The sequence below is a fragment of the Maylandia zebra genome, linkage group LG15, assembly GCF_041146795.1.
Source record: "Maylandia zebra isolate NMK-2024a linkage group LG15, Mzebra_GT3a, whole genome shotgun sequence".
NCBI classification, from domain to species: Eukaryota; Metazoa; Chordata; class Actinopteri; order Cichliformes; family Cichlidae; genus Maylandia; species Maylandia zebra.
The window spans coordinates 6,211,411-6,233,697 of record NC_135181.1 but is presented as its reverse complement, the minus strand read 5'-3'; the positions used below and the strand labels follow the sequence as shown (position 1 = coordinate 6,233,697).

The 22,287-nt window shown below is 41.4% G+C and overlaps 1 protein-coding gene across 3 annotated transcripts in view; it reads left to right on the top strand.

Annotated features, from left to right (window-relative positions):
- The first annotated feature begins 568 nt into the window (after positions 1-568).
- ino80 (INO80 complex ATPase subunit) overlaps positions 569-22,287 on the top strand; it is a 38,587-nt gene continuing 16,868 nt past the window's right edge. Inside the window, exons 1-27 of one of the 3 annotated variants that reach the window (XM_076873748.1) lie at positions 569-748; positions 1,981-2,040; positions 2,408-2,600; positions 2,950-3,101; positions 3,227-3,294; positions 3,437-3,583; positions 4,107-4,227; positions 4,355-4,560; positions 4,653-4,706; positions 4,860-5,063; positions 5,191-5,395; positions 6,751-6,818; positions 6,902-7,123; positions 7,453-7,533; positions 7,989-8,084; positions 8,915-8,974; positions 9,070-9,212; positions 9,906-9,990; positions 10,112-10,229; positions 10,388-10,473; positions 12,017-12,184; positions 13,149-13,282; positions 13,656-13,723; positions 14,166-14,259; positions 14,629-14,845; positions 17,172-17,312; positions 17,896-18,121. In XM_076873748.1, coding sequence (XP_076729863.1) covers positions 2,449-2,600; positions 2,950-3,101; positions 3,227-3,294; positions 3,437-3,583; positions 4,107-4,227; positions 4,355-4,560; positions 4,653-4,706; positions 4,860-5,063; positions 5,191-5,395; positions 6,751-6,818; positions 6,902-7,123; positions 7,453-7,533; positions 7,989-8,084; positions 8,915-8,974; positions 9,070-9,212; positions 9,906-9,990; positions 10,112-10,229; positions 10,388-10,473; positions 12,017-12,184; positions 13,149-13,282; positions 13,656-13,723; positions 14,166-14,259; positions 14,629-14,845; positions 17,172-17,312; positions 17,896-18,121 — 3,316 coding nt within the window. In that variant the 5' untranslated portion in view covers positions 569-748; positions 1,981-2,040; positions 2,408-2,448. Of the gene's footprint in view, positions 749-1,980; positions 2,041-2,407; positions 2,601-2,949; positions 3,108-3,226; positions 3,295-3,436; positions 3,584-4,106; positions 4,228-4,354; positions 4,561-4,652; positions 4,707-4,859; positions 5,064-5,190; positions 5,396-6,750; positions 6,819-6,901; positions 7,124-7,452; positions 7,534-7,988; positions 8,085-8,914; positions 8,975-9,069; positions 9,213-9,905; positions 9,991-10,111; positions 10,230-10,387; positions 10,474-12,016; positions 12,185-13,148; positions 13,283-13,655; positions 13,724-14,165; positions 14,260-14,628; positions 14,846-17,171; positions 17,313-17,895; positions 18,122-22,287 lie in introns of all 3 variants that reach the window. The other 2 variants (XM_076873747.1, XM_004542073.3) reach the window with 2 other exon arrangements.

Sequence of the window (22,287 nt, the reverse complement as noted above, 5' to 3'; positions counted from 1 at the left end):
TTGTTGCAAAAAACGAATTATTGTTTCTGTTAGTTTTAATTTCTCCGAAGTCTAATTCTTATTTTTATTTCAGTTTACAGAAATAATTGGTTTATAAGTAACTTCAATTCTTAGTTTTAATTATAAAAACCTTGCTACCAACTCCATGAGCCTGTAGTCATTATATAATTCAGTCATTATCAGAGACCATAACTGGTAAATTAGATTATAAAATATGTTTTTCGTTGTTTTTGTCCTCCGAGAATCTTAAGCCAATTACTTACTCACATTTTTTCAAAATTTTGTGACGGTGTCCACTTTACCTAAAACGGAGTTCCCTTCTAGTGACGTAAGACGTAGCTCGGTAATCTTCGCAGCCAGCAGACACGATCAATCAACATCGGAAATTCATCGATACATTTACGTTAGTTGCAAAGACACGTTCCAAACCCAAAGGCATGATAGCGCTGTCTCGTATTTTATTAGCGAAATATACAGGTGAAAATTTTGTCATGGTCATGTCCTAGGAGACGTGGATAGGTTGGCTTCCTTCTCTCTGGGATTGATTAAAATGCCTGCTCCTTGCTGTACCTTCGCCATGGCGTCGTGTCTCTGCTCTCTCAGTAACAGAAAGTGGCCGCCTCTCCGCTGTTGCTGCCGACTCAAAGCTCACAGACTCGCTCGGCGTCTCAAACCGCCATTTTGGAGTCAGAGAACCGAGAGTCGGCAGCAGCGACGAGAGAGACTGAAAGGCGGACACGGGGCCGAGGTGAGAGACTCCGCGGTGGTTGTTATGGCGAAGGAGCAATGGGGAAGATGGCCGGGAGGGAGAAAGAATTAAAAGATGGGGATCATGCGTGCGCCAAGCAACCGAGCCGCGGCTCGTATCCGAAACGAGGGTCCAAGAGGCGCGGGCGGAGGCCCTAGCTGTCGCTGCATGGTGACAGCAAGCAAGCTAAAGAGTTGTCATTAAACCGATTTCATATCTTAATACATTGTTTAGGCAGGGAGGTGGTGGCCTTAAAGAGACAGGGCCGATTTAAATACTTCATATTAATGGTGTGAGAGGACGATGGTGTCAAAACGCCTTAGTATTTGATAAGCTAACTAGCTAACGTTAATGATACGCTAAGTTACAAAGATAGCAAGGAGGGGCTAGCTATAGTAAAACTACCTGTGCTACCTAATTGAACTGGCGTGGGCAAAGCCGTCAGTGAGCGTCTGTAGCAGCACATTGAGCCTCTTTACTGTCACTGATCCGAGGCAATGCTGCTTTTGCTGACAGCTAACGGTCGTTAGCTTTGAAGCTACAGTATTGCTGAAGGTTAGCTAGCAAGCCCTGGCTAACACTAGCTTGGTTTTGCTATCCACCAAAGCACAACGTAACGACGCGATAGCAATGCTATTTAAAAAAGTATTTATTTTTAAACTTTAGTCCCTTGCAGCCTGCTACATTTGAGGAAATGAACTCACAGAAAGTGAAGTGAATAAATACCATAGTGTTGTTTATGGGTATTGTTGTGGACAGCTGAGTTAACTTTAGCATGGAAACTCTCAAAAACAACCACCTGACTCTTCATAAGGACCTAATGCATAATAACACTTAATTGATTACACTATGCCTAAAGTTTAATTTTATTTTTTAATAAACTGCAAGTACTGAAAATGATTACCAAGATTACTTAGACACACTATCGAGCATAATATATGGCTGATTATAACGTATCATAACTTATTTTTTATTGAAAATAAACTAAAATAAATTCTCAAAATTGAGTTCAAAGCACAATTTAGTGTACGACGTATTTATACTGAAACATGGGAGCAAATTATTTTTACTTTAAACCGATAGAGATGTCCAAATAAACAAACTTTTCCTTTATCGTTTTGAAATCACGTGCATAAACACTGTTAGTACAGCACTGTAAAATGAGCTTCTAATAAAAGCTTTTGTTTTTGCCATTTAATTGTCAGTGTGTGACTGCATTTCTTATTTTGTAGGCTTTTCATCTTGATCATTAGTGTTGGAATCGAAAATCAATGCCATCCATTATTGAGAAGGTATGTCCAATAAAAAAATAAAATAATAGAATAAACATTTTGTAGAATGGACAGTATCATACTTCATATCTGTGCATTTGGAGGCAAGTATTTTGTTTTTGGTGTAAGTGCCTTTTTTCTGACCTTGACAAAAAAAAATGTAGGCAGTAATTATGAAATCTTTAAACATACTAGGAGATTATCTCCCATTATACCAGATTAGCTGAGAAAATGAAGCAATGTACAGTTCCTTTTAGTCTGGACCATTTTTACTCTTTAGGTGAATAACATTAAAATGTTTTTCTTCACATAGATCTAACTTTCCTGTACTGCTCATTCTTACCTTGTGCCATTTGCACATCTATTTCTTCCATACTTCTCTCTTCAGTAAAAGGTCCTGCCCTGCTGGGCAGAGGTGGTCTGTGGTGTATGGCGTCAGGGCAGGGTGGCCAGCTGGAGGTTGGGGTATCAGGGGCCTCCAGCCTAGCCAAACCTCTCTACCTGCAGCGCTTAGAAAGATCCCTGAAGTTGGACAGTTTTTTGCGTCAAACCGCTGCTATCTTCAACAGAGACATAACCAGGTACAGAAAAAGAGGTGCTGATAGTGGGCATTCACTTGTTGCTTCCAGGCTAAGGTTTGTTTTGGCCACCTATAAAAAAAAACAAACGAAGTGTTTGCAGCAATCTTCCCATCTTATCAAAATTAAACTGTATATTGTGTTTATTTATTTATATATATATATATATATATATATATATACACATACATATATACATACATACATACATACATGTATACAAATTTAGATGTTTTGCATGGCTGATTGCACCTCTTGTCATCTGCTTTACATTACACTGTCTAAGAAGAGAACGGATAATATACAAATAGGATGCAAATGTTGAGCTTACGGCCATACATTTCTCTTGCAGTGATGATAGCGATGACAGCGAGGGTGGACTGGAGCCAGGGATATCCCTGGATGCCACCACTCATGATACGGCTTTGACAATAAAGAATGAGTCGTGTGATCAAGGAGATGGATTGGCAGATGGCAAGCCGCTTAATGGAGTACTTCCGCAAGGTAAAGGTAAGATGTATTGAGAAATGTGTTAGTGACATGTTGCTACACATCCACACTCATTGGTTTAATGAATCTTTTCATGCATATTTATCCTGTGTTGTTTCTTTTTTTTGTTTGTTTCACAGACCAAAAGGCAAATAAAACAAGCCTTTACAATTTTTCTAAGCTGAAGAAGAACAGGAAATGGCTGAAGGTATTTACACTGGCTAATACTGACCTCCATATCTGAAGAATTTTAGTTTTATAGGTACTTCCTTTCTCATAGGATATGTTTGTGTGTCACATGCTCTCAGCTTCCTTTAACCATGCCTGTACCTACTTTTTTTCTCATGTAGAGTATCTTGTTGAGTGATGACACCACAGACTCAGATACAGACTCAGATGACGCTAACTTCAGCATGTCTCGGGAAGAACTACATGACATGCTGAGGCTCCATCGTTACACGAGGCAGCATCAGAGCAACTTCTACTCTGACCGGGAGGTACAAATACACACATAAATAAAGAACACTAATTGCTAATACTTTGTGTCAATTTAATGTCATTGTAATAATAAGCTTCTTAATTAAGTTCTTAATCAATAAGTGCTACAAAACAAAAAGAGCAAATAACTCTGCTTGTGCTTGATTCATAGTGGTTTCTCATAATTTCTTCTGGTTTAGCGTCATTTAGCTGTCGAAATGTGTTGGAAATCCCCTCTCAGAGAGTCACAACATAATGCAGGATGTAGCTCTGGTGCCAGAACAGGTGGTGAAATATATAATTGGGTGAAATCAATGGCATGGCCATGCACAATTTGCCTCAGGGATAATATATAAGAAGCAAATAAGTGGGGACTCAAAATAGTACCTTGGGGAACCCCACTAAATAAAGAAGTACAGGACAAGACATTTACTTTAAAAAAATGAAAATCAGCCAATTCAGAGCCTCGTCACCTAAAACAAAGTTCTTCAGACATATTAATTAAGATGTATCATGCTCCTCTGTGTGTTTGTGTTTGCTCAGCTTCACCAATATCAGTACTACAGCACGGGACTCTTATCTACTCATGATCCCTTCTATGAGCAACAACGCCATCTGCTGGGTCCAAAGAAAAAGAAAATCAAAGATGAAAAGAAATTTAAGGGTAAGAAGAAAAAAGGCATGCCAGTGTCAGTGCCTTTAAGGAAAACAAAAACAAACAAGAAAAACATATTTTAAAACCGCAAACAAGATCTACCTTTTCATTTAAATGTCTTTCCTTTTTTTTGTAGCCAAACTAAAAAAAGTAAAGAAGAAGAAGAAACGGGGAGAGGGAGAATTTGTGGATGAGGAGCGTCCCTTCGTCACCAAAATATTTGCTAAGTTTTCCCATGATGCTCCGCTGCCCATGGTGAAGAAAAAACATCTCACCGTCGAGCAGCTGAATGCTCGCCGACGCAAAGTCTGGCTCACCATTGCCAAAAAAGAAATCCCCAAGGTTAGTTAAGCAAAGAGTCAGTTTTGTTTTGATGTTGGTCCCATTTTTCCAACATTTTCTAATGCCAACTGTCCCATTTCTACTTTTTTCAGTCCTTCAAGCAGAAGACTTCTGCTAAGAATCTGGTATTAACCAATGCAAAAAAGGTGAGTAAAGTGTACACAGCACTCTATGGCTAGGTACATTTAAAGCATTTTGTTAAATGTTTTTGGTTTTGCACACATGTTCAGCGTGTTGGTAACTCTCCATGTCTGTATATTGCAAAAGTAACTTTTAACGTGTGATTCATGTCCTCTTAGCTGGCTCACCAGTGCATGCGAGAGGTCCGGCGTGCAGCTATTCAGGCTCAGAAGAACTGTAAAGAAACATTACCCCGTGCCCGGCGTCTTACCAAGGAGATGATGCTCTACTGGAAAAAATATGACAAGGTGGAAAAGGAGCACAGAAAGAGAGCCGAGAAGGAAGCCCTGGAGCAACGTAAACTTGATGAAGAAATGAGAGAGGTCTGTGACAAGGAAGTTATTATGGAGACATTTTTAATTTGCCATTACAGGTTTTTTGAAAATCCTAAATATAGATACATTTTTCTCCCTGGGTTTTTTTTTTTTTTTTTTTTTTTTACTCTCTCAGGCCAAGCGTCAGCAGCGCAAACTGAATTTTCTCATTACCCAGACGGAGCTGTATGCTCATTTTATGAGTGGTAAAGCTAGCGTGGGGGCTCCAGGTGCAGATGCAGCACAGGAGGAAATTCTGAGAAAACTTGAAGACACTGCAGCCCAGAGACAGATAGACATTGGAGGAGGAGTAATGGTCAACATGGGACAAGAGGACTATGGTATGAACGACTCAATCGAGTTTAATGTATTACAGAAGAAATTAGTAGTCATCGTTGATGGCTGAAATTTATACATATATTGACTCCCTTCATCAACTATAACAGTGTGAAATTAAATGGGACGAAACTCATTTCTGTTTGTTTCCTGTCTAATCTTCTACTTGTAGATTAGATTTTTTTTCTTCCTCTACAATGGTAAAACAAAAGTACACTCTCCATCCATTCACAAGCATGATAAAAATGATCTAGTCCTCAGTAGGTCTTAAAATTAACCTCAAATGAACCGAAGCACATGATGTGTTACACTGTGTCATTATGTATTTAACAAAACCTAAGTCAAAATGCAAAAGCGTTGTGTGGAAAAGTAAGAACAGCTGATGACAGCTGGGATAGGCTCCAGCGCCCCCCGCGACCCTGAAAAGGATAAGCGGAAGCGAATGGATGGATGGTATTCTATCACAGCATTTGGGTCAGGGTTAGGCCTGGTCTTTGACTTGGCTATTGCAACACCGTGATTCTTTTCTTTTTCAGTCATTCTGTCATAAATTTGTGGCTGTGCTTGTGATCAGTGTCATGTTGCGTGACTCAGTTTGGTCCAGGTTTTAGCTGTTGGACAGATGGCCTAATATTTGACTCTAGAATACTTTGGCATACAGCTTGCAGTCATTGAGTCATGGTTGACTCAATGACTGCAAGGTGCCCAGGTCCTGTCACTGTAGAGCAAGCCCAAATCATCACCGTTGCACGAGTCTTTTTTCTAATTGTTCTGTCACAAATGTTAACATTTGGCATACTAACTGAGGCCTGCAGAGCCTGAGATATAGGTCTTGGGTCTGGCGTTGGGGTGAATTAACACATTAAGTTAACACACACATGAATGCTCCAGGCCAGCAAACTCCCAAAATGTCTGCTGTTGAACACATGTGCTGATGATCAGGTAAACAAGTGCATTTGCTTAGCAGCAGCTGACTGCTGCTTCTCCTGCTAATTCATGGGGAAGCAGTAAGTATGTACTTTTTTTTTTTTTACTCAATTCGTCTGCATTTTGCTTTTTCGGTAAATAGATAACGACAGTGTAACATGTCGTGTTTTGTACATTTGCAAGATTTTAAGGCAAAAACGTTAAAATTTAAAGAGTGTGTACTTTGTTTTTATCATGATTGTTGCTATTATACCGTTTACTAATGATAATAATTTGCAGTTTATTTGATTAAGTATAAAGAATTGTGGTAATACATTACTAAGAATTTCAGTTTAGACTAGCTGTGTTTTGACTATATACTCTGTCAGAAGAAATATTACATTTAAATGGTTTGCAATGCATTTATGCACAAGATGATTGTATGTGATTGCAGATAGCGAATACTACAAATCCCAGGCCTTGAGGAATGCCCAAGAGGCCTACCAGATTCATCAGGAGAGAGTGAGTAATTCACGCACATCCTTTATTAGATGCCCTAATTCACACAGCGCAACTGGCAGTAATGTCCAAATCTCCTCCTTTAGACGCGAATGTTCGATGAAGAGGCTAAAGACAGTCGCAGTGCGTCCCTGCATGCAGCTGGCAGCTTGTCCAAAGGAGCCGGCTCTGGGTTTGGAGAAAGCTACAGCCTTTCAAACCCATCCATCCGCGCAGATGAAGACATTCCTCAACCCACCATCTTCAACGGAAAACTCAAGGGCTACCAACTCAAAGGCATGAACTGGCTGGCTAACCTTTATGAACAGGTACACGTGTCTTATTTTATTTTTTTTATTGTTTTTTCTGACTTATGCTGCACTTTTCTGAAACTCTCGGTATTCCTTTAGTTTGTTTTCATTACTATGAATTGGGCAGTTTTTAATGGCCAACAGTATAAAAGAAATCTTTATTAGTGTTTTGGTTAAGAAAATTTATGAATCTCTAGTGTAACATCACTAACATGATTCAGGGTTCGTTAGCATTGTTTTTTGTCAACATGTGTACAGTTTTAGGATGTTTTCTAATATTTTTTTTTCCTCCCCACTGAGTGATTTAATTCTTCTTCCCTTTTCTCTTTTGCTCTTCATTTCCACAGGGAATCAATGGAATCTTGGCAGATGAAATGGGACTGGGAAAGACAGTTCAGAGTATCGCTTTGTTGGCACACTTAGCAGAGGTGAGAGAGAGGACGGGGGGCCAAAAGGTTTCATTCACCACACTCTTCCAAAACACTTTGCGGAATATTCAGTTGACTCCACCATTGTTTTCGACTTGTGATAAAACATCTAAAAGGCAGCCTATTTGCACCTGCATCCTTTAAAGGGTCCCCAGTTTCTGGCTTTTTGCAGGTGCTGGAACATTTCAATGAATTAGTCATATGACTTCACTCCTCTGAAGAGCTGATTTGCCAGCTCTTTACATTTTTTAGTCTCACAACCCCAAAGGCCAAAAAAAAAAAAAAAAAGGTGGAAATGCGAGCTTTTCAGTCAACTGTCGTTGGCAGGAAGGTGCATGCTGTGGGCTTCACAGGCCCTCCAGGACTTCCTGTTTTCTGGGTGCTGCTCACACAAGCACAGCAGACCACCTGTTGCGGTGGTTGACATTATATTTGCTTTTCTGTTCCTGCAACAGAGAGATAACATCTGGGGTCCATTCCTGATCATCTCTCCAGCGTCTACACTCAACAACTGGCATCAGGAGTTCACCCGCTTTGTGCCAAAATTCAAGGTGAGAACCCATCGTGGCTAAGCGAGCACACACACACTGAAACATCTGCAGAAGCACGTCCAAAGGAACTGCTGATTCGTCATTTCTGTTGTTCTTCCGCCAATGCATTTCTCTCTCCGCTTCTTAATGCAGTGGTTTGTTAGTTTTGACATTCTGAGAGCAAGCGCAGATTACCAGATGAAATGTTATCTGGAGCTGTCCATTAGGGGGCAGTATTGTAGCACTGTTCGCATTGACACATAACTACATAGCTGTTTTTATTTTTGTTGAGTGATACATCTCAAAAAAATCATTTTGCATGCCATAACTGGCTCTTGAAAGACTGTGCGTAGCCAAAATATTATCAAATGCATCAATATGTCAGCTATGCTTGAACACACACACACACACAGTCAGTGATAAACATGACTCTTTGTTGTGTACGACATTCAGCTTTGCCCATTTTCTCAGCCAGTTTGGAAATAAATCAATTGCAGTTTGTTTTGCTAATGAGGTGTGAAAAGACCCCATTACACAATTTGAAGATAAGCTTCCTGAACATTCAAAGCAAGACTGACTGAAAACAATGGGAAAGCGGCTTGCGTTGAGCGACGTAATGATGTGTAAATCTTTTCACATTGCATTCTATATCTCAACAAGTGGGGCAGTGATTCATGTGCGATGTTATGCCTAGACATTTTCTCTGAGAACATCACTGTGGCTCTGTTTTTCCAGCATTGCTCAGTCTTAACTGTAGGGTTTTGTTTTTTTGCTTTAAACATGTTCACATGGGGATTATTTTGATCTATGAAGGTTTTCTGACAGAACACTGTTACTGATATGTCCCATAGGTGTTACCGTACTGGGGAAATCCTCACGATCGGAAAGTGATTCGGAAATTTTGGAGCCAGGTAAACATTGAAGGATACATCACCGTACATTTTGCAGCCAGTAAACTCAGCACTTTTTATCCTTTTAACTCTTAACGCTGTGTTTTGTCACACAGAAAACCCTTTACACGCAAAATGCACCATTCCACGTGGTCATCACGAGCTACCAGCTGGTGGTCCAAGATGTCAAGTACTTTCAGAGGGTCAAGTGGCAGTACATGGTTCTAGATGAAGCCCAGGCACTGAAAAGCAGCACAAGGTAAAGCATTATCATGGTGGCATTGATATTTGTGATCACAGGGTCACAGATTCATGTGTTGATGCGTGATATCTGATTTATCAGACTTTGTATTTAAAGATTTTATCTTACCCTTCTTTGGCAACTCAATAACTAGCCTGAGCATACAAACATTATTAAGATGTTTTAAATGCAGACCGGCCTTTTAACAACTTTACTAACCAATTATAATGTCATTCTGGCCAAAACACAAGTGTTGTAAAATAAATGACTCTTTTCTAGTCCCAGCAGTTCTAACTTGCACAGAATGCTGTGGCCATTTGTAAGTTTTCTTGTTTTTTTGTCAGAACAAATAAAGCCCTGCATGCTTTGGATAAGTGTCTTGAGAAATGCAAGTGAAAAAAGTTTGTAATAAATCAGCTAAAATATGCAGAACAAGGGAAACTGTTCTTTAAATCATTTGGTAAATCAACAAAAATGTCTGGAAAAATACAGTAACCGGTCTCTACGGTTTCACTAGTGTGTGTCATTTCTCGGCTCCTACTGGAGACCAGCCAAAATCAATAGACTGGCCAAACGTACAGCCACACACAAGCGATAATCCCAAAAAATGTAGTACATCCAGTGATTACATTAAATGAAGTGTTAAATGCAGATGATAAACATCTGTAGCTGTCACAGCAGGTGACGGTCCTGGTTTCTGTGCTTTTTCAGCGTTCGGTGGAAAATCCTCCTGCAGTTCCAGTGTCGGAACAGACTTCTGCTAACCGGGACGCCCATTCAGAACACAATGGCTGAGGTGAGCGACGTGTGTGTGTGTGTGTGTGTGTGTGGTGTGTGTGTGTGTGTGTGTGTGTGTGTGTGTGTGTGTGTGTGGTCATCCGGGCAGAACTGTAAGAGACTGCATGTTTTCCTCTCAGCTGTGGGCCCTGCTGCATTTCATCATGCCTACGTTGTTCGATTCCCATGAAGAATTTAACGAGTGGTTCTCCAAGGACATAGAGAGCCATGCTGAAAACAAGTCTGCCATCGATGAGAGTGAGTACAGCAAAGGCTACTATTTTTTCCCCCTATTTTATGTATGCTTTTTAGCTTATTTGAAAATAGGTGTACCAACACTGTTCTTCTATCCTGGCTCTATTTGCGTGTGATATGATTTGTAAGTAAACATAATTTTTTTTGTTGTTGTTTTTCAGACCAACTATCCAGATTGCATATGATCCTGAAGCCTTTTATGCTGCGCAGAATCAAGAAGGATGTGGAAAATGAACTCTCAGACAAGGTAGAAGAACCAAGAGTGTATTAACAATTAAGGGTGACACGACAATCTCATTTTTCAGTTTTCCTAAGGGCAAAAAAAGATGGGTTTCTTCCCCCCCAAGTGGTATCCTTCGTGTTATGCCACATTCCCTCTCCATATTTTAATCCCTATACTCTGCTAAGATAGTATAAGAAATATTTGATTTACAGTGGTCCCTCCTTTATCGCAGTAGTTACGTTCTAAAACTAACCCACGATAGGTGAAATCCGTGAAGTAGCCAACATTATTTTTTACAATTATTATTAAGGCTATAAAACCCCTCACTACACACTTTATGCACTTTTCTCAGACAGGCGTGAACAATTTCCCACAATCTGTCTTGTTTAAACACTCTCAAAGCTCAAACCTTCGTAGAAAAATAAGTCCAGAAGTATAGAATCAAACCAAAGGAACCTGCAGGTGCCTTTGACAGTCCAAAATGTTTCGTCGACATTGTTGTTTGTTGGGGAGAAAAGTTACAAACATACAGTACACCACTCAGAGTCACATTGCTAGCGATCGAAGATTTATGTAAATTTGACAAGCTGAACGCATTCTGTACCGGACAGGAGACACGGCACAGAGATGATTGATTGAAAATGGTCTACAGCCGATCAGGATGCAGAACACAATGCTCTGTTTAAAAAAAAAAAAAAAAATAGAATAGAATAGAAAATATGTCCAAAAAAGAAGTGAGGATCTCAATAAATGAAATCTAATATGATGCAATAAAAGAGCTTAAAACTAGAATAAATGCAGGTGTTGTGGTATTATGCTTGTCACCTCTCCTGGTTAAACATGGAGCCTTCCTCCATCTGTCTCTCTGTACACCTCATTGACAGAGAAAGTATTGTAATGAAGGTATGAGTGATGCTTGTGCTGGCAGATCCTCCTGACAGATGTTGGACCCGAGGTCACACACACACACACGCAGTCGCTCATGCTCTGTGGGAGTCTCGAGGAATGGCAGAGTTCACCACTCCCCCACATCTGTCTTTTTCACTTTCCTTTGCACCCACATGTAGTCCTGCCAGCCCACTTCCCTCACTTCTCCGCTCTCTGCTGGTTCCTCTTTGTTTTGTCAGGACACTGAAAGCCAATACTAACCAGGAAAGTTCACTGGTGGTTCACGGTATGGTTTTATGGATTGTTACCGTTGGGTTTCACGGCTTTCATCAAAGCGTGGCACAAGATAAAACCAGAGATTTGAATGTTTGTTTAAAGACTGTTGGGCAAATGGCATGAGGTCCATACTCACATAACAGTTTGGGCTAAGCTCACAGGAAAACACTGTGTGTGTTCTAATGGGATAGAAATGCTGACTCAGAAAAATCAAAACCATTTTGTTCGGCTGACCAAAGGGGCGTGGACAATGTAAAGTTAATTTCAACTACACATGATGAAGCATCCTTCGTTGAGAACAATGATTCTGCAGCACAGTTTTAATAAGGCATTATTCTGCATGTATGTTATGTGACTTATATTTCTTTTTTTTTAATGTTTGAACTCTCCTTACCTTCTTCAGATTGAGATCCTGACCTACTGTCAGCTGACCTCCCGGCAAAGGTTGCTCTACCAGGCTCTGAGAAACAAGATCTCTATCGAGGATCTGCTGCAGTCCTCGATGGGCACGGCCCAGCAGGCTCACAGCACCACCTCCTCCCTCATGAATCTGGTCATGCAGTTTAGAAAGGTATGAGCTCTGATCCATATTTTATTGTCTTTATGGTATTCAATGCTAAAAATGTATGAAAACTAGAAGGGCACTTGAAGAGACCTATACGCTCAGCAAATAACTAGATATTCAAGAACAATAAATAAGACTATGGCTACGCATATGTTTGGATGTTTGAACAATAAATTGGTTACATCGCACAGCACATAACAATACAAACTAATTGCCAATCACAAAGTCATTGTGCAATGAGCAGACCCTAGGTAATCTTCTTTTCTGTCTGATATGACCAAAATATACAAAATGGACCAAATCTTTTATTTAGTATGACCTAAATTGCATAATTCATAGAGAAAGGGGGCCATTTTCACATAGATGCCATCACAAATTGTTCTTTAGGGGCCCTTTAAAAGCCTTGGACCCTAAGCAGTTCCCTGGCGTATGTGCTTGTGACAGGATTGTTAAAGTAATTGTGAAATCAGCACCGTAATGCTGCTCCAGCTGCTGAAAATTGGCCTGTTACTTTTTGGCACTAAAACAGACAAGCACTGATGTAAACATAACCTATTTAGTTATTATTAAGGTATAGTGGGTTTAAAAAATAAATTATATTAATTCTCATATTTTGGTTGGCTGTGGCTCAGGAGGTAGAGCAGGTCATCTGCTAATCAGAAGGTGGCTGGCTGCTCCAACCTGCATGCCAAAGTGTCCTTGTGCAAAATACTGAACTGCTGATGCGTTCTGCAGAGTGTGAATGTGTGACTATTGGGTAGGAAGCTCTTAAACCTGTGTTTGTGTGAAATTGGTGAAAAAGATATGTTGTATAAAACAGTTTAATTGCTCAAGTAGAGTAGAAGTGCTTTATAAGAACCAGTCCATTTATCGTTTGTTGAGAATGTTAGTCTGATCCGAACAATGACTTGCCTGCACAAAACAAACATGCTGATTCCTGAACTCCAACTGTGCGTATGTTTGTGCGTAGCTCTGCAACCACCCTGACTTGTTTGAGCGTCAGGAGACCCGCTCACCTTTCCACATGTCCCTCAAGCCCTACGTCATGTGCAAGTTCCTCTACCGTCATGGCCTCATTCACACGGACAATCAGACCAGGAAAAAGTGAGTTCTTACACACAGAGACATTCACAGGATCACGTAATCTTCACTAATATTCACTTAATCCAATAATAGACGGTCTGTCAGAGTTTCTGTTAACAGTGTTTTAGGGTTACGTTTACATTTGAAATTACTGTGTAAACACTTTGAAAACTGTCTGTTTTTTTTCTTCAACAAATATTCAGCCTTGTGGACATAAGCTGACTTTGGGGCTCACAAGTGGTTATTATCCCAATTATAGATAGGAAAATAAGAATTTGTGTGGGTTGGACTGAGATCAGATGATCATGTCAAATTTAGGTTCAGGTCTGCTATCCCTCCTTTTTTTTTTTTAAACTTTGGTGTAACCTGGTCTTTCTCTCCATGTCGTCCTCAGATTACTTCAAGTGCTGCTGTCTCCCTTCTCCCCGAATCACATACAGCAGTCTCTCTTTCACAGGAAAGGTGAGCACACGTCAAGCTCTCAGCTAGAATACAGACAGTTCTTGCTCAAACCAGGAGTTGGTTTTCTCCTGTGACGTGACCTGACATCCAAACCTCAGTTTCTGTCTTCTTAATTTGATGTTTCCATTAGGGATGCACTGATAATAAAATGATACTTATGATGGCAGTGGCTGATGATAACCTGTTGTCACACCAGTTTGGTGTTGGCTACATGTTCAGTCAGTGTGGTGAAGACCTGAAACACAGTTCAGCTATTTTTAATCAGAAATATTGTCAGAAAAACGGGCACAGGGGGCATTTTAAATACCTGTGTTTGCCTCCATTAATCAAAAGTGGTTAATCCCTGACTTCCATTAATCCATGCTTAACATTTTCTCCTTTTTTGATTTCTTTAGTGTCATGTTTCAAATATTTTAATTTTTTTTTTATTTGCCATTTTCAGGTGATGACAAAGGAAGCTGTTTCTCCTTCTTGCGTTTCATTGACGTGTCACCAGCTGAATTGTCCAATCTTATCCTCCAAGGCACCTTAGTAAGGTAGGCATCAAATAGGCTTTAGACTGCTCTAAATGCTCTGTTTCAGACGGATATTTTTACTCTTAGCTAAGTAAGATGTCAGTGAGAGTGGATATATATGACCTTATGTGACCTTATATGGTCATCTTAAGCACAGCCCCATCCTCCTGCTGTTAAATCCTTTTGTTTGTGAAGATTTGGGAAGTAAGTTGGCTTAAACAGTGGGTTGCCTTAAAGCCAAAGGGGTAAGCAAAATTACTGTAGTCCAATTTTAAACATTGAAAAGTTGTAAATCCACCTTAATTGAGGCTGAGCTTATGTATCACTTAAACCCATTTCTACAGTTTTTTTCCCATTTGTAACTTGAGTCTTCATTTCCTGCCTTTACAGGTGGTTAGCCCTTTTTCTGTCTCTGAAAGCTGCATACCGGCTCCATCATCAGCGCCTGTTCGACCTTGAAGAACAGGGCCAGGAGGAAGCCGGAGACGGGGAGGCTTGCAGAGGAAAGTTACAGCCAGGGATTAAGTGTCTGTCTCGCAAGGACCTGATTCTGTGGCTGAACCGACCCATTTCCTTCCCCAACATGCACAACAGTCCTGTTTTGCAGGTAAGAAACATCAAGGTGCATGCATGCTGATGGCAAGCTATACGCAAGAAATTCCTGAGTAGCCATCTGCAGTACACATTAATGTGTGGCAGAAATGAGAAACGCCAGTAAAGGATTCATGTCCTGCTGACAGTGCTGAAATTCTCTCCAGAGCATCAGCCGGTGTTTGGCCACACATCATGCTCTCTGCCCCAAGCTTCCTCTCCGTCCACAGGGACGCAATGTGGAACCTAATCCCTTTGTAGCCCTGTGACCCATTAATGTCGATTTCCCTCCTGGTATATGTTTCTACGACCTCGCAGCACACCATCTAGCTTCACTCTTGCATCAGATGTGTACAGGAAATCTCCTCAAATCATTAAACACCATTTCAAAAATATATATACAAAGTCTTGTATTAATAATTAAAACATATTGATCTGCTTTTAGTACAGACTTTCAGCTGGTTGTGAGGTCTGTCTGTGTGGATTAGTATACATGACCAGTGTGTTGCTGGTGTTTTATGACAAAATATGATTAGTGATGTGTAATGTTCGTCGGTAAAGATGATAAATGTAATACATACAGCAAAGCCTTTTCTCTACACGCAAATAGTTTCATGGGTACTGCTGAGACAGCACATTATTGCTTTGACTTTTTTTTTCTTTGTATTATTTGGCAATATGGAAATCTTATTGTTAGTACAGAAGTGGTGCAATGCCAGTTCAAATACAAAGAATAGTAAAAAATATATAATAATAAAAGCTCTACACTGTCACTGCTTAAAATTCCTGCTCCTTCACTTATCTGCTTAACTGAAAAGCCTAAAAAAATCATCAAGATTTCACTCAGCAAACTTCTAGCCATTGGCAGATACTTTCTGTATCACATTTCCACCCTTCCACCAATTCTAGCTTAACTTGTTGGGTGGAAAATACTTAGGAGTAAATGCTGCCGGGGGTAATTCCATCCTCCTCTTCCTTTCCCGGCCTCATCATGCTGGGTTAGGCAGCTGTCTAGCATCTTAGGTTCCCCCCTGGAGCTTCTCAACATATGAGAATAAGAATATTAGATGCAACTTCAAATATGAGCAAGGAATAGAAACTCGCAGACACCTGGAGAGTTTTTACTGTATGTGTGCTTTATGACCACGCTGACCCCAAACTCCTACTTGTAGAAATGACTCACTCCCGCAGTTCTTGCCAACTTCTTTTAACTCCTCATTTTTCTTTTAAAACTGCATGGAGCTGGCACACAGTGGCACTTCTTTCTGCTTGGCTCATCTCTCTCTGGCTGTGTACTTGACAGCGTGGCCAGTATTGCTTTCAGATTTCCTTTTGCTTCTATCAAGGAATTGAGAAAACCGAGAGAACCAAGACGCGCACTATTATACCCAGAAAGCTGTGGGGGAGCTTTGGATTGGCTGTCTGTCCCTCTGTTTCACTCTCACTCCATCTCTGTTCCATCTCAGTGCTGAAACAGTCGTAATATACAAACAGCATGTTGTCTTTCTCTTAATGTCATCCATATCTACCATATGAAACTCTGCTTTTGTTTGTATCTGACATCATAATTATGTTTCACAACCATAAAGATGTGCTGATATGATTTTTGCATATTGTCAGCACATTTTTAAACTGTATTTTTTTTTTTTTTTTTTTTGTCTTAACTGCAATCTGCTAACAATCGTAACATCCTCCTGTATGTTCAAAGAGGATGAAGCTTTCAGTGCTCAATGTGAAAATAATCTGTTCTTGCTGGGTTTGAAAAACTAACATCTTCCTTGGTGCATTGCTTTTGTGAAACACACACAAAGCATTATGGCCTTCAACAAAGAAAATGAAGAAAAAATTGTAGTTGCTAAGCACTGCCTGAGTTGGTCTGACACTGATAGTTGATTTATTTATTTTTTTATCTGCCATTAGATGGCACTGTGTACCCATAATCTCACACACGTCACACAAAAGCAGACATTACCATATTCCTTTAAAAACCTACCATTCTGTAATACTCTACTATACTTTGTTCCAAATGAATGTTTGTGTTTACCACAGTATTTTATCCTGATGCCCACATGCTGTGACATGTGGAGTTTAAACCATATAGGCTGCAGTAATCTTACATTTCACATAGCAATTTCAGCCTTAAGTTGAAATGTTATGTAATATCTTTGGATAAAAGCCAGATAAACTTAAATATAATGTGAAAACAGCTTATAAAACGATGAGCACTGAACTCAGTGAGCTTTGTATGATCCTACTTTGTTTACTTCTGTTTGCAGTTCCTCTCTTTTCTGCTTAAACAAAATCATTGATTCATTGTGGTGATTTCTGTATATGCTTTTCAGGATTTGGTGTTCACGGCCTCCAGGCCCGGCGTGGTGGGGCACACAGATGTGAAGGTCCACTGCAGAAAATTGGGCACCTTTACAATCCAATCCTGCCAGCCCACGCTGCCACCTAAGTTCCTGCTAGCCGCCACACCCAGGGTATGTGTATAAGAGCAACAAACAGACTGAGGAGGACACACTTGGAAGTCCTGCCTGTCTGTATGTGATGACAGTCGGGGTTGTGTGCTGGCGCGCTTAAAACAGCTAAGCATTTGGGTGGTCATGGAAGAGGGAAGCGCTGTGAACAATGCTTTTGTGGCTTTTTAACAATGAGAAGCTCTTATCTGTGAAATGTTTGTATGACTGTGTGTGGTTGGGGTACAGGAGGTCAACACTGTGACTCCCAGCTGCACTTAAAACAAACGGAGTCTCCAAAAAAGGGCTTCTTGCTCAGGTTATTCAGTAGTTGTTCAGCTTCCTCTTGCCCCCTCACCTCCTCCTCCCCCTACACACACAAACATACGCAGATGCAGAAGTTGCTGATTCAGTGAAACCAGGACTGCATGCATCGACATCTCTCCATCTACAGCTTGAATCTCTCTGGAGCAAAGTTATCAGTTTGTTAAAGAAAAAAAAAAAAGAAGTCTTAAAAACCGAGCCTATGTCAGCGTACAGTATTTGTGCTTTGCCATCGTAAAATGTTGTTTCTATCCATCATGCAATGCTGTCTTTTGTTTCCAAGGTGACAGCAGTACCCATGGAGCGCTATTGTAACGACCGCAGTGCTGAATACGAGTGGCAGGTGACACGCAGCGGAGGAGGCCCGATCTTTAAACAGTGTTTCCTGTACGGCTCTCCTGAACTGGCATCAGAATGGCGTGTGAGGGCTAATGCCTTTCACCCACAATGCCCTGGGGGTGTGATGGCCCTCTATCCCCGCCATGGATGGTCCTTTATACGGATACCTGGTAAGTCCTGTCTCTGTGTGTGTGTGTGTGTGTGTGTGTGTGTGTGTGTGTGTGTGTGTGTGTGTGTGTGTGTTACTACTGAACATTCAAATGAGTCCCCCTGGTCTCATGCACAGCTTTTCACACTAGGCTATCAAATCCCATAAGTAAATGTCCCACAATTTGCAGTCTAACAAATAGATGTATTAGATGTAGCATGTAACAGCAATGACTGTTCAAGGGGCAGCTAATCTGAAGAAAGTTTGCTTATGTGGAGAGAGATACAGAGCTTGTTTAGGGCAGTAAATGAGGTAAGTTTAGCTCCACACAGAGGTGACCAATAACAGTAAATAGTGGATATCCTCTTTTATAGAATAGTGAGTAATAGAGGCCCGTGGGAGAATCCATAGATCTTAGTCCTGGGTTAGGAGGGCAGGGCAAGCAACATCACCCTCCACTATCTCTACCTGTAGGTCACACAGTGACTTCCCAGGGAACTGCTGAGATAAAGGGCTTCTGCAGAGGTTCACAACACATACCAGGAATTTCCATTGAATTATGAGATTCAATGGAAAGATTGTGTTTTGTTTTGGGGGGGGTTTGTCCAAGTGAATTTATGGCTTAGCAGACCTTTATCAGAAAAGATTGGCTTGTTGAGCAAAGGGTTAGCTGCAGCACACTAAAAGGTGATTCACCACCAGGCTTCAGATGACTGATGGATGTCTAAGGTGAGAGAGGCCGCTACCTTCTTACAGAAAGCACATCCGTTCTCAGTGACCTAATGAAGGGGTCTCTGATAAACTCTGTTATGGATTATGATGACTGTTTTGTCAAATTGTCCCAGCGCAGCAGACACTGGATACCTTGTTTGATAAGCCTGCAGTGCGCTCATTTAACAACCTTTAGTACTTTCTGAGGTGCACTGTAAAACAACAGCTTCTCTAAAAATCATAATAGGTCCTTTAGATCCTGTCAGATAAATAATAATAAAGCTTAGTCCTTTTTTTAAGCTCCTGTGTATACATGTGCTTGTGAGAGCGTTTCTGTGTAAAAGTGAGAAACACAACAAGTATTTGTTTGTCTGTGTGAGAACAGCCTGAAAGCTCTTGTGAAGTTATACGGAGGCAGACAAAGCGAGGAAGTTTAGCTACTGGTCATTGTTCAAGTGCTCAGTTAGGTAACACTAATAGATGGTCTGCCTGTGTGCGAGTGAGTGTGTGTATATGTGTGTTGTTTATGTACAGTCGAGCCCATTAAGTGACGTGTGCGGTGCTCACACGGGGACCGAGGTGTCTCTCAGCCCTCCGCACACACTCTCCCACGCTCAGGGGGACAAGCTTTTACCTCTGTCTCTCCTTCACTAACAGACAGGACGGTGCGCTGGGCTGAAATCAGTATCTGGCCACGGGCTCTCAGTCCGTCTGGTCTCCCACTTCTTTCTCAGCCTCAGTAGGAAGGAAATGACCCAACACTCAGGCACCCGTCCTCCGCTGAACACATTGTTGCCACATCAAGGCTCAGATATGTACAGTAGCTCAGCTGAAGTTTCCCACCCTCCGTCTCCTCCGCACTCCCAGCCCCACACCTTTAGAACAAATGGCAGAGCTGAATAACTGTTTGTTTTGAGCGCCATGGCGTGAGTACAGCTGCCCACTGATATCGATGGAGGAATCTAATCAGAGGACTTATTAGGAATCAGGCCATAGAGGAGGAAAAAACAATGGGCTGTAACATTTTGGACCGTACATTATTTTTTGTTTGTTTGTTTATTTGTTTTGATGTCATTGTAATTGTATTATTTCCTTGAAAGAAAAAAGAGAGAGAATTAATTACATGTAAAAAATGTTAACACCGATGATGACACGATGCTTCTGTATGTCTCTGAAAGAAAGCAACATGTATTATCGGCTCAAAAATGAAGCCCAAGCAGCCACACTGTCTTCTCCACGGAGACATGGCAGAAAAAGAAGATTGGACTCTAGTTACAGAGAAATTCTGGGCTTGTTTTCTTGCCAAATTAGTTTAGTTTGCTTTGTGAAAATTCTACTCCTCGCAACCACTCAATTTAAAAAAAAAAAAAAATTCAAATGGAGACAGATTTGAAGTTTAAAAGAAACTTTAAGTTCCACAGAAATAGCTTTCCTTGCTGTCTGTGTGGCCTCTGTCTCCCTCGCATTAATTAGAAGCAGCCACTCCACAAAATAACGGGCTTCTCACTATAGCACCGACTCTTTAACTCTTTTTCTAGCTTTATTGTGTACTGTTAAACGACTGTTGCTGCCGTGAAGGAATCTCTGAAGGAGATGGTTGGCAGGTTGTGGAGCTGTTTTTTGGTTGTTGTTGGGGGTTTTTTTTAGCTGCATTAGAGAGCACACAGGAGTCTGTGTGCGCGTACTTCCATATCCATCAGTAAAGTTCTGGCCCTGCCGTTCACATTAGGCTGTGGGAAATGCAGTTCTGCCTTCCTGTCCCTTCAAAGAAACTCTGCTCTCCACCAAAATGGCAGGAAGCTTCCCCGGCCCTCTGATAGACAGGCACAAAACAACACAGACTGCCAGCCTCACCACATCACCGTCTGACTCTGCCCCTTTTAATCTGCATTAAGCTGGCACCGGTGTCCGTCTGTGGAATTCAGCTTTTTTCTTTTTTTTTGCTAGCAATGAAAAACAAAACATACAGCCAAGTGTGTAAAGGGATTGTGATTTCCTAGTCCAATTTATGGCTATAAATGTGTCCACAAGAAAGAGCAAATTTTAAAAAAAAAATCCAGTGTAGACTGAAGGGGGAGACATTAGCCACATTATTTTTCTATGCTGGGATCTTTAAACATGGAAGCCAAGTAATCTTTGTGCTTTGATCTGTGGTAAGTTCTGAGTCAATGCCAGCCAAGGGTAACTAGCAGTAATCTGTCTTAATGACAGAGTTCAGAGTGGGCCGCTGTGGTGTGGTGCGGTGAGGTTCCCCAGCGAAACTTGGGAGTCTTCATCAGACTGTCTGTCTCTTCCGCTGCTTTAACGACTCCTAGAGAACCAAAAGAAGCGTTCCTCTTGCATGTTTGAGGGGAGGCGGTGGTGTATGTGTGAACATGTTCCATATATGCTCCTCCATCGCTCAGACTCAGCCACACTTAGTTGTGCAAGCATATTTTTTTCTTTTAAGGGAATTTATGTTCTTCTTTTTTTTTTTTAATGACTCTCTTTCAGGCTCCAGAGCAGAGATGCTGCTTTCTGGATGCAGACAGACTTTGTTTGGGGGGGTTGTAAATCTTCACTAAATTCTCCTGTTTTCTGTCGGGCTTCTCACTTCCTAGCTTTCAAATCCTCCCACTGGCATCTGGCTCTTAGCTGTACTGATGCTGTCGCTGTAAGAAAATTAAGTTTCACTCTGATTTTTGTCAATATATGCAGAAGCAGCAAAGTAGTGTCAGGCTAATATTTCCATCATCAGCGCTGCTGAACAAGTGTTGCTCATTGACTTATTGATTGCCCAGTGTAATGTATCATTGTACAGTGAGGGGCTGGTGCTTGGTTCGATCGTTGATTCGACCTGTTCTGTGGCCTCCCATCTGTCTCTCTTTCTCACATAACCATTCATCCATCTTCCTTCACTAACTCCTTTTCTGCAAAATTGCTGTTCTTCATCACATCTGGCTCACTTCCCTCCGTGTTCAGGGCAGCTCCCCACTTGGCTTTGGCAGACAACAGCAGCAGAGGGGAAGGAAACAGAGGACAGCATAGAAGATTGTAGCGGCGTATTAATGAAATTAGCGCCATAGTTGGTTTGGGAGTATCAGGCGCCAGGCACCAGGGCTGGGCCGGGGTTAATTAGCTGGCAGCAGGCCTCTAATTGGGTCAGGACCATGTCAGACCCCTGGCTCTGGCCCTGCAGGGATTGGATTACAACGTCGGGGGACAGACAGCAGGGGGAGGAAAGGGGCGAGCGAGAGAGGGTGTGTATCGTGGAGTGGGAGGGTGAGTGTAGAAGTGGAGGAGGGAAGGATGGAGAGGCTGCTGGAGGGTGCTACAGTGGATGTAGTAGAATGGGGGTGTGAGGAGGGACAAGGGAGTGCAGCTTAATCTGCCAGCAGGCGGTAAGCATGAAGGAGATGGGGAGGGCCTGGCTGGGTGAATACCTCTGTTAGACTGGATTGGATTGAAGCGGGTGGTGGTGGCGAGGAGGGGGGTGCT